This window comes from Pan troglodytes, chromosome 13, assembly GCF_028858775.2.
Source record: "Pan troglodytes isolate AG18354 chromosome 13, NHGRI_mPanTro3-v2.0_pri, whole genome shotgun sequence".
Taxonomy (NCBI): Eukaryota; Metazoa; Chordata; class Mammalia; order Primates; family Hominidae; genus Pan; species Pan troglodytes.
Genome location: NC_072411.2, coordinates 138,567,119 through 138,585,405, shown reverse-complemented (window position 1 = coordinate 138,585,405; position 18,287 = coordinate 138,567,119). Strand labels below are relative to the sequence as shown.

At 47.5% G+C, this 18,287-nt stretch overlaps 1 protein-coding gene and 1 pseudogene across 2 annotated transcripts in view; both read left to right on the top strand.

The window, feature by feature from the left end:
- Positions 1–18,287, top strand: part of IQCA1 (IQ motif containing with AAA domain 1) — a 180,015-nt gene that overhangs the window by 95,931 nt on the left and 65,797 nt on the right. For both annotated transcript variants that reach the window (XM_001152559.6, XM_009444612.4), the window contains exon 9: positions 12,831–12,906. In XM_001152559.6, the coding sequence (XP_001152559.1) occupies positions 12,831–12,906 (76 nt within the window). The remainder of the gene's footprint in view (positions 1–12,830; positions 12,907–18,287) is intronic.
- On the top strand, positions 2,845–12,817 carry LOC134808023 (large ribosomal subunit protein uL3-like; annotated as a pseudogene).

The following is an 18,287-nucleotide window of genomic DNA, read 5'->3' as shown; positions in this document are numbered from 1 at the left end:
GGATGGGAACGGCATGGAAGGCAGGAAGAAATCCAGCACCATGAACTTCCTATATAGTCTTCCAACTGGGAATTTCTGGAAGGATAAAAGGAAGGTTTTCTTTCTGCCTCCTGAGTCCCTCTGCCATGAGAAGTGAGAATTGGCTGGGCACAGTGGCCCACGCCTATAATCCAGCACTTGGGGAGGCCATGATGGAAGGATCACTTGAATCCAGAAGTTCGAGACCAGCCTGGGAAACATAGGGAGACCCCCATCCCTACAAACAATTTTTTTTCTTTTTTTTTTTATTATTATACTTCAAGTTTTAGGGTACATATGCACAATGTGCAGGTTAGTTACATATGTATACATGTGGCATGCTGGTGCGCTGCACCCACTAACTCGTCATCTAGCATTAGGTATATCTCCCAGTGCTATCCCTCCCCCCTCCCCCCACCCCACAACAGTCCCCAGAGTGTGATGTTCCCCTTCCTCTGTCCATGTGTTCTCATTGTTCAATTCCCACTTATGAGTCAGAATATGAGGTGTTTGGTTTTTTGTTCTTGTGATAGTTTACTGAGAATGATGATTTCCAATTTCATCCATGTCCCTACAAAGGACATGAACTCATCATTTTTTATGGCTGCATAGTATTCCATGGTGTATATGTGCCACATTTTCTTAATCCAGTCTATCACTGTTGGACATTTGGGTTGGTTCCAAGTCTTTGCTATTGTGAATAATGCCACAATAAACATATGTGTGCATGTGTCTTTATAGCAGCATGATTTATAGTCCTTTGGGTATATACCCAGTAATGGGATGGCTGGGTCAAATGGTATTTCTAGTTCTAGATCCCTGAGGAATCGCCACACTGACTTCCACAATGGTTGAACTAGTTTACACTCCCACCAACAGTGTAAAAGTGTTCCTGTTTCTCCACATCCTCTCCAGCACCTGTTGTTGCCTGACTTTTTAATGATTGCCATTCTAACTGGTGTGAGATGGTATCTCATTGTGGTTTTGATTTGCATTTCTCTGATGGCCAGTGATGCTGAGCATTTTTTCATGTGTTTTTTGGCTGCATAAATGTCTTCTTTTGAGAAGTGTCTGTTCATGTCCTTCGCCCACTTTTTGATGGGGTTGTTTGTTTTTTTCTTGTAAATTTGTCTGAGTTCATTGTAGATTCTGGATATTAGCCCTTTGTCAGATGAGTAGGTTGCAAAAATTTTCTCCCATTTTGTAGGTTGCCTGTTCACTCTGATGGTAGTTTCTTTTGCTGTGCAGAAGCTCTTTAGTTTAATTAGATCCCATTTGTCAATTTTAGCTTTGGTTGCCATTGCTTTTGGTGTTTTAGACATGAAGTCCTTGCCCATGCCTATGTCCTGAATGGTAATGCCTAGGTTTTCTTCTAGGGTTTTCATGGTTTTAGATCTAACGTTTAAGTCTTTAATCCATCTTGAATTGATTTTTGTATAAGGTGTAAGGAAGGGATCCAGTTTCAGCTTTCTACATATGGCTAGCCAGTTTTCCCAGCACCATTTATTAAATAGGGAATCCTTTCCCCATTGCTTGTTTTTCTCAGGTTTGTCAAAGATCAGATAGTTGTAGATATGTGGCATTATTTCTGGGGGCTCTGTTCTGTTCCATTGATGTATATCTCTGTTTTGGTACCAGTACCATGCTGTTTTGGTTACTGTAGCCTTGTAGTGTAGTTTGAAGTCAGGTAGTGTGATGCCTCCAGCTTTGTTCTTTTGGCTTAGGATTGACTTGGTGATGTGGGCTCTTTTTTGGTTCCATATGAACTTTAAAGTAGTTTTTTCCAATTCTGTGAAGAAAGTCATTGGGAGCTTGATGGGGATGGCATTGAATCTGTAAATTACCTTGGGCAGTATGGCCATTTTCACAGTATTGATTCTTCCTACCCATGAGCATGGAATGTTCTTCCATTTGTTTGCATCCTCTTTTATTTCCTTGAGCAGTGGTTGAAATGGATAAATTCCTCGACACATACACTCTCCCAAGACTAAACCAGGAAGAAGTTGAATCTCTGAATAGATCAATAACAGGAGCTGAAATTGTGGCAATAATCAATAGCTTACCAACCAAAAAGAGTCCAGGACGAGATGGATTCACAGCCGAATTCTACCAGAGGTACAAGGAGGAGCTGGTACCATTCCTTCTGAAACTATTCCAATCAATAGAAAAAGAGGGAATCCTCCCTAACTCATTTTATGAGGCCAGCATCATCCTGATACCAAAGCTGGGCAGAGACACAACCAAAAAAGAGAATTTTAAACCAATATCCTTGATGAACATTGAGGCAAAAATCCTCAATAAAATACTGGCAAACCAAATCCAGCAGCACATCAAAAAGCTTATCCAGCATGATCAAGTGGGCTTCATCCCTGGGATGCAAGGCTGGTTCAATATATGCAAATCAATAAATGCAATCCATCATATAAACAGAACCAAAGACAAAAACCACATGATTATCTCAATAGATGCAGAAAAGGCCTGTGACAAAATTCAACAACCCTTCATGCTAAAAACTCTCAATAAATTAAGTATTGATGGGACGTATCTCAAAATAATAAGAGCTATCTATGACAAACCCACAGCCAATATCATACTGAATGGGCAAAAACTGGAAGCATTCCCTTTGAAAACTGGCACAAGACAGGGATGCCCTCTCTCACCACTCCTATTCAACATAGTGTTGGAAGTTCTGGCCAGGGCAATCAGGCAGGAGAAGGAAATAAAGGGTATTCAATTAGGAAAAGAGGAAGTCAAATTGTCCCTGTTTGCAGATGACATGATTGTATATCTAGAAAACCCCATCGTCTCAACCCAAAATCTCCTTAAGCTGATAGGCAACTTCAGCAAAGTCTCAGGATACAAAATCAATGTGCAAAAATCACAAGCATTCTTATACACCAACAACAGACAAACAGAGAGCCAAATCATGAGTGAACTCCCATTCACAATTGCTTCAAAGAGAATAAAATACCTAGGAATCCAACTTACAAGGGATGTGAAGGACCTCTTCAAGGAGAACTACAAACCTACAAACAATTTTTATAAAATTAGCCAGGCATGATGGTGTGTGCCTGTGATCCCAGCTACTCAGGCAGCTGAAGCAGGAGGATCTCCTGAGCCTGGGAGGAAGGCTGCAGTGAGCTAGGATTGCACCACTGCACTCTAGCCTGGGCAACAGAGGGAGACCCTGTCTCAAAAAAAGAAAAAAAATTAGGCTCTACCAGCAAGATGTGATGGCGTGATGTCTCACAAGAAGTCCTCCACTCCCAGACATGGGTCCCTCGGCTTCCTGCCTCGGAAGTGCACAGCACACATCGTGGGAAGGTGAAGAGCTGCCCTAAGGATGACCCTTCCAAGCCGGTCCACTTCGCAGCCTTTCTGGGATACAAGGTTGGCATGACCCACATCGTGCAAGAAGTCAACAGGCTAGGATCCAACGTGAACAAGAAGGAGGTGGTAGAGGCTGTGACTATTGTGGAGACACCACCATGGTAGCTATGGGCATCGTGGGCTACGTGGAAACCCCTCAAGCCTCAAGGCCTCCAGACCTTCAAGACCGTCTTCGCTAAGTACATCAGCGATGAGTGCAAAAAGCACTTCTCTAACAACTGGCATAAATCTAAGAGGAAGGCCTTTACCAGTTACTGCAAGAAATGGCAGAATAAGGATGGCAAGAAGCAGCTGGAGCAGGACTTCAGCAGCATGAAGAAGCACTGCCAAGTCATCCATGTCACTGCCACACCCACATATACCTGCTTCCTCCATGCCAGAAGAAGGCCCCGCTGATGGAGATCCAGATGAACAGAGGCACCATGGCCAAGAAGCTGGACTGGGGCCGGGAGAGGCTAGAGCAGCCCATACCTGTGAACCAAGTCTTTGGGCAGGATGAGATGATTGACGTCTTCAAGGTGACCAAGGGCAAAGACTACAAAGGGGTCACAAGTCATTGACACACCAAGAAGCTACCCTGCAAGACCCACTGAGGCTTGTGCAAGGTGGCCTGGATTGGGTCATGGCATCCTGCCTGTGTGGCCTTCTCTGTGGCACGTGCTGGGCAGAAAGGCTACCATCACCACACTGAGATCACAAGAAGATTGATCTCTAAGATCGGCCAGGGCTACGTTATCAAGGATGACAAACTGATCAAGAACAATGCCTCCACTGACCATGACCTGCCTGACAAAAGTATCAACTCTCTGGGTGGCTTTGTCCCATATGGTGAAGTGACCAGTGGCTTTGTCATGCTGAAGGAATGTGTGATGGGAACCAAGAAGTGAGTGCTCACCCTCCACAAGTCTTTGCTGGCTGAGACCAAATGGCGGGCTCTGGAGAAGACTGACCTTAAGTTCATTGACACCACTGCCAAGTTTGGCCATGGCTGCTCCCAGACCATGGAAGAGAAGAAAGTATTCATGGAAAGTATTCATGAAACCACTCAAGAAAGACCAAATTGCAGTAGAAGATAGAGCTTAATGCCAGGAACAGATTTTGCAGCTGCTGGGGTCTCACTAAAAGTTATTTTCCACTGAAAAAAAAAATGAGGAGTGAAAACTAAGGCTATGATGGAGGCAGTCAGGAGGTTCTTTAAAGAGAGAGAGGATCACAGGGGGGAAATGATGCAGCAGAGGTGAGGAGAAGGCTTGAGAAGAAAGTGTAGTCAGGGCACTCCAGAGAAACAAAATCAACAGGAGAGCGATATATAAAAAGTACATGTGGCCCATGTGTGTGTGTGTATATATAGATATCTTCTGTGTCCTTTTATATTTATATAGAGAAAGATTCATTCATTATAAGGTATTGGTTCCTTTGGTTATGGAGCCTGAGAAGTCCCACCATCTGCTGTCTACAAGAGGGGGCCCCAGGAGAGCTGGTGGTAGAGTTCAAAAGCCAGAGAGCTGAGGGCCCATGGTGTAGACTCCAGCCCAAGTCTGAGGACTGGAGAGCCAGTAACCAGCTGGCAGCTTGCATGGCCCATGTGAGAAATGTGGTTTATTTCTTACTACCGTACTCATAACCAAGAAGCTCTTTCCGACAAAAATTAACCCAGATACCATCAAAGAAACTTGTGACAAATGCATTTAGGACACAGCTGTACATTTTTAGACTTCCCACTGTAGATTCTCTCCTATCTCTTGTATTTCTTTTGTGGGGGAAAGAGTAGCACTCTGCAGCCCTCAAAGCCATGAGGAATGTTGATTCCCTAGTGCTGTCGCACATGCATGAGCAGAAAAGTAAAACGACGAGCTAAATGCAAGCTCAAAAATAGTGGAGATGTGGCTGGGCGCGGTGGCTCACGCCTGTAATCCCAGCACTTTGGGAGGCCAAGGCAGGCAGATCACGAGGTCAAGAGATCGAGACCATCCTGGCCAACATGGTGAAACCCAATCTCTACTAAATATACAAAAAATTAGCCAGGCGTGGTGGTGGGCACCTGTAGTCCCAGCTACTTGGGAGGCTGAGGCAGGAGAATGGCATGAACCCGGGAGGCAGAGCTTGCAGTGAGCCGAGATTGTGCTACTGCACTCCAGCCTGGGCAACAGAGTGAAACTCTGTCTCAAAAAAAAAAAAAATAGTGGAGATGCTTGATCTATTTTTCAAGTTTAGTTGCATAAGCTATCACGTTGTTTGGTGCATATTAATTTTTAAATATAGTGTTCAGCCATTATAGTTTCTGGGTTGGTTTTCACTTCTGAATCTAGAGAAGGGGATTATTATTTCACTCTCAGATCAGTGGGAAATCGTCAGCCTCTTCAAAATCGCTGGTCGACCTCTCCCCCACCCCAGGATACGGACCCAGAGGGGAGGAGCAGGTAATCTGAAAGCCGCTGAGAACAGATGTATGCCAAAATATATAACCTCATTTCAAAAAATCTAACAGTTGCAGCCCTATTTGAATTTTTCCACAGCCCTACCAGTGTGAGATGTTAGCCATCCCTCAACAACCTACTTCAGATGCACATATTTGCCAATAGAAAATTTTCAACAAAACCTCCATGCATTTGAATCGCTCTTTAAGCCAGGCAGGAAATAATAGCAGTAGTTAACATTTGGGGAGGGCAAGAAGAAGGCGCACGGTTTATCTCTGACTGCCCTCCTAATTTCACAAAGATATTTTGATAACAAAGCCTCTTCTGGAAACATTTGCATTTGCATCTCTGCATCTCTCAGTATGTCCCATTGACTCTCAGTAAGAAACTTTAGAAACGTTCTCCATGCAGCATTTATCTGTGTTGTGTAAGGGACAAAGTTCACACAGTAGCCGGAAACTTACGAAAAATGGTCAGTTTCCGTAAACCAGCTTTTTAAATATGCACTAGTCCCCCCTTATTCTCAGTTTCACTTTTCGCAGTTCCAGTTACCCACGGTCAAGTGTGACCCATAAGTATTAAATGGAAAATTCCTGAGTTTTGAATTGTGCACCATTCTTCGCAGTGTGAATGAAGTCTTACACCATCCTGTCCCATCCCACCATGGACGTGAATCATCCCTTTGTCCAGTATGTTCATGCTGTATACACTACCTGCCTGTTTCTGTATAGGAAAAAGTATAGTGTATGTAGTGTTTGGTACGATCCGAGGCTTCAGGTGTGCACTGGGGTCTTGGAATGTATCCTCCTTGGAGAAAGGAGGACTACTATCGTCTAAATCAAATCGAGAGGCCTCCATAAGTTTATTTTCACTTAACAACTGCTTTGTCCTGAGTGATTTATAACTGACTGGGCCATGAAGAGAAAGTGAGAAGCCGATGAGAAAGCAACTGTCTGCTCTAAAGGAAGCTTTCTGTGCGGTTGAGCATCTTAGCGGTACCCAGAGACCGGGCAGGTCAAGTCTCAGTACTACTAACTGTGATATTTGAGGAGCCCCAGAGAAAGCAAGGCCCAGAAAACTGGAGCCATGGAAATGGCTCAGTTTGCAAAAAAGGGAAGAAAGTTGGATGCAACAAACCACAGATCATGGCATGCTGGTGTGGCCAAGCAGAGAAGGCAGGTACTACAGTGACTCAACTCTGAGGTCGATCTGCAGGTGAGAACACACTTCTCCTCCCATCTGTTCATTATTTGTTCAGCCAGCAAGCGTGGAAAGCAATGGAGATGGAAAATGGCGGAGGCATGAATAAACACTCCCCTCCAGAAGCATGAAGTCACTTAGGCGGGCCAAATGTAAGAAATTTACATTTGTTGGGTGCCATGGTCTGAATTTTTGTGTTCACCCACCTACAAAAAATTCATACATTGAAAGCTAATCACCAATGTGGTGGTGTTAGGAGGTGGGGACTCTGAGGGTGATTAGGTCCTGAGGGCAGAGCCCCTGTGATTGAGATTAGTGCCTTTGTGAAAGAGACCCCAGAGAGCTGCTTTACCCCTTCCACGGAGTGAAGACACGGCTAGAAGGTGCAGTCTCTGAAGCAGAGAGCAGCCCCCACCAGACACAGAATCTGCACCTTGATCTAGGACTTGCCAGTTTCCGGAACTGTGAAAAATGCATTTCTTTTGTTTATAAGGCACTTAGTGTATACTATTTTCTTATAGCAGCCTGAGCCAGTCAAGTCATTACGAATAAACACCTAAAAACCATTCGTATAATTTCAAAGCAGGAGATATCTGTCTACATGGTATATGCATTAAAAAGATAGGAGGACTTTGTTAACTCCAGGCCCATGGTGTGCTGGGAACGTCCAGACAGTGGCATAACTGCAGGCCACCTTCACATGCCGCAAAGGCCAAGGAGGTTACCGGCCGTGGCTCCACCATGACCATTAAACCAGCACCGTTGCTTGACTGGGAGCCTGGGTAGCTAGAACAGTCCACAGAAGATGGCCAGGAGGGCGAATAATCTGGAAATCTCTTTTGAGCGATGGGGATAGGAGTCAGGAAGGCTTCATCTGGAGCAGACTTAGGGCATGAAGAGGGTGCAGACTCCCTGAGGCTCCAGGAACTGGGCCTCAGCTGATGGAAGGACAACTTCAATGAATCTATGGCCTTCAGTCTAGCTGCCTGGGGTGGTTTTAGGAAAAAACGACTCCCAATATCCACACACCTTGGAAGAAATTCTCACTTAATTGAGCATAATTGGTCTAGGGCAGAGCTGGGGCATTGGATTTTTTTTCTTTTTTCCTTCTTTTCTTTTCTTTTTTTTTTTTTTAACTCTCCATTGGGTTAAGTCAAAAAAGTTGTCTGACAGTGGAGTGGGCCACCCACCCCGTGTAGAGGAAGAGAGCATCAGAACTCGGGTCATGGCTAGCCTTCCTCACCTCAGGAAGTGGGCCAGAGTGTGCAATGCCAGCCACAGTGGTGGGATGGGATCTGGGAAGGCGACCCCTGGTTTCTATTCGGGGAAACATGTGTGTGACAGTTACAGGGAAGCCCTGGACCTGGGAACCACCTAGTAAAAGGCATCGGGGGAAGAGGGGCTGTGGTGTGTTGCAGTCGGGGCCCCGAGGCACAGCGAGCGAGGATCGGGGAGGCAGGAGGACTCAAGGATCTCAGAGGCAGGCCCTGTGCAGTTCTAGTACCTAGTGAGTCCCACCCCTAGTAGCTGCTCAGGAAAGGTTCACAGGTAAATAGGTAGGCTCATGCACTTTCATTTGTAAAAATCAAGATAAGGCCACAAAGTTAGGAAATGAACAGAAAAGCAAACAAAATGAAGTTCAGCCACACCAACTAAAGAAATATAATTTTTTTAAAATACCATGTTACACCTATTCATCCAGCAAAACTTTTAAGCCATAAATTATGATTCTGCTGTAACAGATGGACATCACATATGCATGCAAACTAGCGTCCTCCCCACCCCTCAACCCCCAGTTCCAGCCAGAGTGATGTCCCAAGGGGCCATTCCCTTCACACCAGGCTCCTGGGTAGCTGCCCTGCTCATAAGCCAACTCCAAGCTCCCTGCAGCTCTTGGTCCTTTCAAGAGCCGTCCTCTTTCTCTGTGTCTCCATCTCTGTCCCCCTGTCTGTCTTTTCCTCCCTCTTCTCTCTGCCTCTCTCTCTCTCCCGCCACTCCAGCCTCATGTCTGTCTGCCCAGCCCCACGCAGTCCCCACGGCTGCCGAACCTCCTTCAGCCATCCCTGTGAGACACAGCCTCCCCATCTGGACTTCACACATGCTGTTCCTTCTGCTGGAAACCCTTTGCCACACCTCAGTCTCTTTCCCTGGAGCCCTCCCCCTCCCCCTTCTCCTCTTCCTCGCCTTCATCCATCCCTAAGAGCACAGCCTTACCAGTGTAGGGGCTCCCAGAGACCAAACATAAAACAATCTGAGTATCCAAAACAAAAATGGCAATAATAGACAATAACATTGACGAAAAAGTAATAAAGATGTATGACTCCTTAGTGATACCTGGAAAGAGAGAGACAGACAGACAGACAGATGATAAATAATATATCTGAGGATAAATATACTAATTAAAGTGATTTTAAATTTCTCTTTTGTTCATGAATTCTCCCTCTTTCCTCCCAGGCCTTGCTTTATCCACTACTAGTCTTTTTCTTGCTGCTCTTGCAGGCTTTTCTCTAATGCCTGGGTCTCTTGAGAGCCAGGAATGGGGCGTAGCTAACCCAAGCCTTGTGTCGTAGGTGGGACTTTCTTACCAGAGAGCTTTGATTTAGTGTGCGCTCTGGAAGGTGGGTGAGCTGTGTCATAGGCTTTGGGCCCCCTGGTGTTTCTGGGTCCAGGTTCTCTCCCTGGTTCCCCGCTGGCTGCAGCTCCCCCTGCATGGTTTATGGGCTGCGGTTCCAGGCAAGCCTGCCATGCCCCCCCACCCCATGAAGTGAGAGTCCCCTCCTGAGCACCCCGGGCCTCCCCTGAAGCTCTTGTGATCCCATTTCCTGCGTCTTCCCTGCTTCCTGGGGACCTGAGCAAATGCAAAGCTGAAAGACACCGTGGACTCAAAGCAAAATGCAAAGCTGAAAAATGCAAAGCTGAAATGCAAAGCTGGAAAAAGATGTGGCGGATTCACAGGGGAATAGACCACAGATGAGAGTCAGCAGGGGCAGGAGGTGTGTCCTCTGAGTGAGCTGGTAACCCGTGGTCTCAGGGGGCTGTGGGAAGCCCCTGGGGACACTTGAGCCAGGAGGTGACTTGATCAGAGCTACAGTTGCCTCAGAAAGTAACTGAGGCAACCAAGTGTGCCTTTGCTCAGGGTGTAACCCAGCACTGTCTTGGGAGCGAGAGCCGCTGCCAGCCCTGAGCTGGGGAGGATTCGAGGAAGCCCTGGCTTTCCCAGCCACCTGGGGCACGCACTGGGGAGAGTCCAATGGCTCCACACCCAGCCTCTTTTATTCCGATGGTTGTGTTGTATTCTCATGTGTATCAGGAAACCAGTGTATCCACTATGGTTTCACCTCAGCAATAGAGAGTGCCTCTTTAAAGAACATAAGTTTAAGTGAGTCTTTAAAGAAATGATGGTTCTGCTGGTCAGGGATTCTCAGATCTGGCAAAAATCACGAGGGATGCAGTGAAGTAGCGTGACAGTGGAGACATTTTCATCAACCCCAAGGAGACCCCGTACCCATTAAACAGTCCCTCCCCTTCCCCCCTCTCTGCCCCACACCAACCCCCGGCACCACTGATCTGCTTTCTGTCCCTGAGTTTATCTGTTTTCATATAAACGGGATCATACACTGTGAGGCCTTTTGGTTCTGACTTCACGCTCTCAGCCTAGGTCTTCACGCTTCCTCCGCTCCGTAGCCCGTGTCTGTGTTCGCTCCTTTCTGTGGGTGAGTTCAACATTTCATTGTATGGAAATACCACATTGTATTTACCCATTTATCCATGGATTGAGCCTATACTTTCCCTCTTGTTTCATCCAGCAAATGTCTCACACAGGCCACGTGGCCAGGCCCCAGGGCTGGCGGAGTCCTTCCTGCCTGCTGTGTCTGGTGGGAAAAGCGGGCTGTTCTTAGGAAGTGACAATCCTGCGAAAAGGGCAGGAAGGCCATCAGAGAGGATTTCAGGAGGACGGGAGGTCTGTTCAGAGTCTGAATTCATCACAAAGTGTAGGACAAGGGCGGCCTTCCAAGCGGACAGGACAGCAGGGGAAAGAGCATGGCAGGTGCAGGGAGGGTGGCCTTGTCGGCATCTCTGCAGTGATGGCGGAGGCAGGAGGCGGCAAGGGCAAAGGCCGCAGACGTGGGCGGGGGCACTCCTGAGGGACCACACCTGTGGGGGTTGTGTGTGGTCTGCTGAGGGGCTTGGACTGTGTCCTGTGGGGAACGGTGCCTCCCAGGAGCTCCAAGACAAATGCCTCTGTGGGGCTTCCAAGGAAGGAAGTCGTAAGGCCAGGTCTGCCGCAGACCCCTTCCAGCAGGAGAGAAGAGAGTGACCCTGCGTTAGCCAACCTTGGAGCAAGGGGCCAGGGCAGTGGGACTGGAGGCAGAAGCAGGGAGACCCCAGGAAAGCCTCTGCGGCGGAACAGTGGGGTTTGATGATTGCTTGGCCATGGGGAGAGAGAGGAGAAATACCTCTGGATCTGATGCATGGATACTACACAACCACGAGGGACTGTGGGGGCACCGTGTTCAGGCCACCACATCCCGGAGCCCAACCCTGGAGCCCAGAAACGGAAGAGCCCATCAGGTGCCAGAGTCAGGGCGTGCTCTGGAAGCAGCCCACGGGAGGCACGCCCGCGCCACCCAACTGCTGCCCCTCCTGTCACTGCATAGAGAGTACTGAGCCTGCTTCGGGAACCCGAGGACCAAATGGAGGCCAGCGTTGTTCCTTTCGCCCTCTCTAAGGGTAGCAATAGCCATGATAGTGGTCATCAGAAACCAGACTATTGAGGCAGTGTCAACATTATTGCAGAGAAACATCACATGAGGGTTTGCAGGGCCTAGCTCTCACTATTAGGCGCAGGTGAACCCTGGCGGCAGAGGGGCAGAGGGGGTGTTGTGCTGGGGCTCAGAGCAGAGCTATGGCCTGGGCTGGCGGCGGGTAGCACCGCAATCTCCCATCTTGGTGCACAGAGTCAGCAGCAGGAGCCAAGGATGGTGGCCAGGCTCTCTCTGCTGTGGGGGGCCCAGGGCAGGGAGGCTAGCTAGACTCTGGCTCCGGGAAGGAAGCAGGGCCCCAGAGTCAGGCTGCAGCTCCAGGCTCAAGGATGGGGCAGGTAGCGAGAGGAAGGAACAGCCCTGGTGCTAGAACTGGCAAGCAGCACAGCTCAGCAAAGGACTCGGAGTAGCTCCAAGGGCTGGTTACAGCAACGTGGAGGAGGGAGGCAGATGGACTCAGGCTAGGAACTCAGCCTTCAGAGCAAGGAAGGAGTGAGAGCATGAGAAGACAGGACCAGGCCAGGTGTGGTGGCTCAGGCCTATAATCCCAACACTGTAGGAGGCTGAGGGGGACAGATTGCCTGAGCTTAGGAGTTCAAGACCAGCCTGGGCAACATGGCAAAACCCCACCTCTACAGAAAAATTTAAAAATTAGCCAGGTGTGGTGGTGCACACCTGCAGTCCCAGCTACTGGGGAGGCTGAGGCAGAAGGATCGCTTAAGCCCCGTCTCAAAAAAAAAAAAAAAAGAAAGTTTTTTAATCAAAAAAGAAGACAGGATCAAACTCGGGGCATGGGGTACCCCAGGGGAGGCCACTGAGAAGGGAAAGCCGGTATCAGCAGGGGATGCTTCGGTGAGCCTGGACCACCCATGCCTGGTCAGTGGACACAGCACTCCATACTTAGACGGGCCAAAGGGGCACTGCCCAGGGGGACCAGGACTGGGCCTGTGCGGCATGGACCCTGGTCACGGTTATCACAGCGTCTGCGTCTTTTGCTGCCTGGTCTTGCCTGGGATTAATGAAAATATTCTGCTTTGAACAGGAAGAAGATGAAAAATGGAAAATGTCACCAAGTCTTTTTCTTCCTGCAATGAAGGAAGGATGTAACGCATACAAAGGTGAGTTTAGGAGAACGTGCATGGTCACCAAGACAGCAGCACGTGCTGGGAACCCCATCACGGGAGGCTGCTGCATGCCACTCACAACCGAGACATTCTGCCTGTCTCTATTTTAAATTTCCTGGCCAGGTGAGGTGGCTTGCACCTGTAATCCCAGCACTTTGGGAGGCCGAGGCGGGTAGATCACGTGAGGTCATGAGTTCAAGACCAGCCTGGCCAACATGGTGAAACCCCATCTCTTCAAAAATAAAAAAAATTAGCTGGGCGTAACAGCAGGAGCCTGTAATCCCAGCTACTCGGGAGGCTGAAGCAGGAGAATCACTTGAACCCAGGAGGCGGAGCTTGCAGTGAGCCGATATCACGCCATTGCACTCCAGCCTGGGTGACAGAGCGAGACTCTGCCTCAAAAAAAAAAAAAAAAATTCCTTTTGGTGGCCTTAAGCATACAATTGGTTAAAAGGCAAGATGCATATAGGATGAGAAGATAGTCAAGACCTCCATCCTGTTTTTGAACCCCTAAGACTTCAGCTGAATGTTTTCATGCTAGTGGCAGGGAAGAAACATATTTTTAGATTGCTTAAATTAAGAAAATTGATACTGTATGTATAGTCAAATGTCTTATTCCTATTAGACTAAGACGTGTGCCTCAATTCTGACACACGATTTTTCTGTCAGTTGTTCAGCCTGATGAGCATAGCTGTCATCTGGCTGGATCCGCAAGTGTAGGAACTGGTCTTTCAGATATTTGCATTTTAATTTCCTAGAACTATTACCCAACTCCTGTGGTTCTACTGTGCCCTCAGGATAAATCCAAACACAGTGACATGCCAAGGTGACCTCAGTCATTAGTGCTAGTGTGGAAGTTTCTGAAAGATGCAATCCGGATGTGAAGTGGAATCTTTCCAAATGGCAGTCATTCGTGGCCTCCTTCCCAACCTTGGTCTTCTCTGGATATTATTAACTTAATAGATGTATTTTTAAATTGACTCAGGGCTTTCACCTTAATAATTGCACCTTATCCTAAGCAACAGTATGAATGTGGTCATAGGTTTGATATGCTAGTGATATAAGATAAAAATGTCTGTGTGCCACTGAAAATTCTCTTACATACCACTAGTGGCAAGGGCACCCCACTGCATGAGATGCTGAACTAAAGTGGAACCCTGGGGGACACGATGACGCTGGCAGTATTTGGCAACTCAATCCATTTTCACTGGGAAGAAAGGAGGTCCAAAGGGAAAACTAACATTTATTAAGTACTTAAGATGTGCAAGGCTTGGAGTTTTTCCATGCCCATCTCATTTAATATTCACAACAACTGGGGGAGGTAAATGTTGCTCTCCTCGTGTGGGCAGGTACTGGTAGAAGCCCCGCTGTCATCCAAGCTTAAGAATCCATCAACTCCTTAATGGTGCAGAGCAGTCACTATCAAAAACACCTTTTCACTTGCATATTCCTTCAGCAAACATTCAGCATTTGCAGGGTGTCAGGTGCAGTGCTAGCCCAGAGATATAAAGGTAACACCTGCCAACAACAAGCTTATATGTTGGGGATTACAGTGGTGGGATGGGGTGGAGATAGTGGCATAAACTGAGTAGTTTCTGTAAGTTCGGATGACAGTAACAACATCCAGTGGGTCCTGCTGGGAGTTACTGTCATCCACACAGTGGGGCCATGGGCCTGGCTAGGGTCCACTGGCATCAGGTATGTGTCTGCAACAACATCCCATCTAAGACTCTGCTTTGCATATCATCATTTGGCCTTTACAGCCACCCTCACTGTTTTGGTACTGCATGTATCTATAAGAAAACTCCCACACCTTCAAACATGCCAGGTAACTTACTAATTTGTTTTCTTCCGAAGAGCACCTTTGTGGAGCCCTCCGTCTCAGCTGCGATCCTTGAGCCTTCCTTGGCCTTTGCTGACTTCTTGCCTCTCCCTCATTTTGGTGGAGCTCATTCTCTAGGATGTCCCAAGAAGGGACTCACAGAGGGGAGTTGTAGCTGCCCTGGGCATCTGAAAGCTGTCCTTCACTTACACTCAGACAGTAGGTGCCCCAGGATGTGGAAAGCAGGGCTCCCTTCTCTTCTGATACGACTATGTAAAGACAACGAGGGCACAGGAAGAAAGAAGCCAGAGAGCAGAAGCCTGCTGTCCCACGGCAGGAAGTCAGGGGCTCATGTCTGACATGGATAAATCAAGAAGTAGCATATGAGCATGTTATATAGACACTAGGAAAAGAACACAGAAACCACCCGAAAGAGCTTCTACGAAACCAGATCGCTACACATGCCCCTGTGGCCACTGCGCTTCCTCCAGCAGGCTGGGCACGCTCCACCTCCGGCACTCATGCTTTCTGTTCCTCTGGCTCAGAATGCTTGTCCCGTTGGGCCTCAGTGCCAGTGAGGCCTTCCTTGAGGGCCCTTGTGGAGTGACAGTCCCCCTCTGCCTGTGCCCACCCTTTGCTCGCTGTACTTACCACTTGGGTGTGAGTGTGTGTTCACGGATGCTTCTCACAGTGCAATGCCAAGTCCTTGAGGGCAGGGTCTTCCATTATCCACCTGCTCTGAGAGCAGTGCCTGGCCTATAATCGGCTCAATAAAGTCAAAATGTAATAACTGAATTTATCCTATGTATTTTTAATGAATAAATGAATATAGGAAAGAATGCCATTGGATAATGTAATTGGCAGGTAGACAGAGTGGGACAGGTTTTTTATTATAATCTGTTTAATACTCTGACTTTGTTTAAAACAATGTGTATTATTTCTATACAAGCAAACGTTAAGCATTAGAGAAATCTAATGCTCCCATGGGAAGCCAACTCTTGCAACCTGCTGACTGGCCCAAAAGCTCTGAAAACTGTCCACGCCTTTTGTGTAATATCTGTTTCCATTAAGACTGAAAAAGCAAGCAGCGTCCCTCCTAGAAGCAAACCTGTGGTGTCATTTTCCTGGTTGGATGTTGTGGCATTGGACTCGTTATCTGCCAGGTCTTTGGTAACTTCAAGGAATTAAATGTCTTCCTCTTAGAATTCTTTTCTTAAAAATCAAAGGTTTTCCTCTTCAAATAAAACATTAGCATTTTAATCACTAAGATTAACCCCCCCCCGCCCCTCTTTCATTGCCCCCCCACGTGTGAAACTGCCTTGGCCTCGCTTTTCACATTCTTAGGATAAAAGCTCTTTCTCTGCTCTAGGAGAGAGTGGGGCAGTTGTTGCCCTTTGAGGGCCATGAATAGCTTCCTGCATTTATAAATGTCCATGAAATTCTTGAAGGGATTGAAAAGTGCCCTGCGCAAAAGTGTCATGAGAAAAGCAAAGTTTCAGTGGAAAACTCAATCCCTTTAAACGATCTAGAGGGGAAATGGGCAAAACGGCTCTGCAGTGTTTTATTTTAAATATAATTGCAACTCCAGAATGAGAATGTGTTCTACCGTACAACTGTTTCTACATAAGTAATCGTGTCATGGTTTCCCTTCTGTTAAAGATTCTGCCTTCCTTTTATTATTAAATACGTTATTTCCTGATTTTAGTGAATCTAGTGAAAAAGAAAAGTAGCTTCCCGTTACTAACAAAGCTGTTTTGTTTAAAATGCCCTGATGTAACAGGTAGGTGCTGCTATTGCAGAAGATTTAGAAATCCTACAAGGGGGATTATTATTAGTAAACAGCACATTATGACACATTTAAACCTTTTCTAGAATTTTCGAGGGAGAATGCTTACAATTTTAAACACATAAAAGGAAGCATTGATTCCTTTTCCTATGTTTTATCACTACGTGTTATTCCTACATTTTGAAGTTTTTCACAGTTTAAGCTTATGTACATTTCAGAAAATTTACTAGAAAAGAGCAATTCACTTCAAATGCAGGAGTCGTAAACTCTCCGGGCCTTTGGAGTACATGCCTCCTACAAGCTAACCACAAAATCCAAGGGAGTGCAGAGCAAAGAACGAACTTCCACATATTAGTGACATGAAGTATCTCTTCCACCAATGGGATGCTTTAGACAATATGTATGCAATGCTTGTTTTCTATACCCTGGCTCTCGGGCTGGCTCTCACTGGAAAGGATTATGTGTAAAGAGAGTTGTTCAGCCCAGGCTTCCCAGCTGCCTCCTGTAGGCCCACTCCAGCCCATCAGCCTTTTTCGCCTCTTCTCCCCTCTTGTCGTCAAACCTGTTTTGGGCTGGCCACCTGCCCTGTGTGAATGAAGACACCCCTTGAACTTTGGCCTCACCTCTGCAGTCACCTTCAGAGTCCCATCTGAGCCCCCTTCCCACCCCCAGCGCTGTGCCCCCAATCCCTGGGCCACCTCTTATGAGACTGCCCTGTCTGGGGAAGGACGCGTAAGTGCATTGGTCCTGTGAAAAATTTACCGCCTTTGTGATTTATTTTCTGCCTGTTTGTAAGCCCACATTGGCCGTTCTGAAAGAAATTTGCATCATTTTCTGCATCATTTTCAAAAACCTGCCCAACTGACCTTGCGCCACCACGGGCTGGTCCTCTATATCTCTGTGGCAGAGACGGTGCTCAGCCAGCAATACACACAGCGCTGCCCTTCGGTTTGCTGGTAGGAGGTAGGCCAGCCAAGAGCTCTTGCTGGGTCCTGCTGGAACCCCCACCACCCACCCCGCTCAGACACCTGCTGAGCCATCCGCGCCGTAGTCTGTCCAGGAAGTCAGGTGGACCTGCCTCTGCCGTGTGTGGCAGACAACCCCTTCTGCCCCTTCTGTGCTCACCTCTGGCATCAGCAGCTGCAGCTTGTGAACCCAACCCACTTTTTTTTTTTTTCTTTTTGAGACAGTCTCGCTCTGTTGCCTAGGCTGGAGTCTCAGCTCACTGCAACCTCCGCCTCCTGGATTCAAGCAATTCTCCTGCCTCAGCCTCCTGAGTAGCTGGGATTTCAGGTGTGCGCCACCACACCTGGCTAATTTTTGTATTTTTAATAGAGACAGGGTTTCATCATGTTGGTCAGGCTGGTCTCAAACTCCTGACCTCGTGATCTGCCCACCTCGGCCTCCCAGAGTGCTGGGATTACAGGCATGAGCCACTGCGCCTGGCCCAACCCACTCTTTTTGAAAACTGGAGCTGCATTTCCATGTCCTGTCTTCCTGCAGGTGTCCTGTCCTGAGGGTCCTGACTCTGACCACTAAAGACGCAGGCACTGGCCCCAGGGCCCTTATTCCTCTTTGCTGGCATGCACCTGCTTTGGGGCTTTGGGGCATAGCTGTTTCTGGTGTAGCTGCTGTCCTGCATTATCCTCTCCCCTCGAGGGGTAGAGAGTGTCAATGAGGTAGGCTAAGACCCTGTGAGATGCTCTGCTTCCTGGGGGATGGCAGCAACTATTTGGGGCTAAACTGGAACTGTATATATTTATTTAT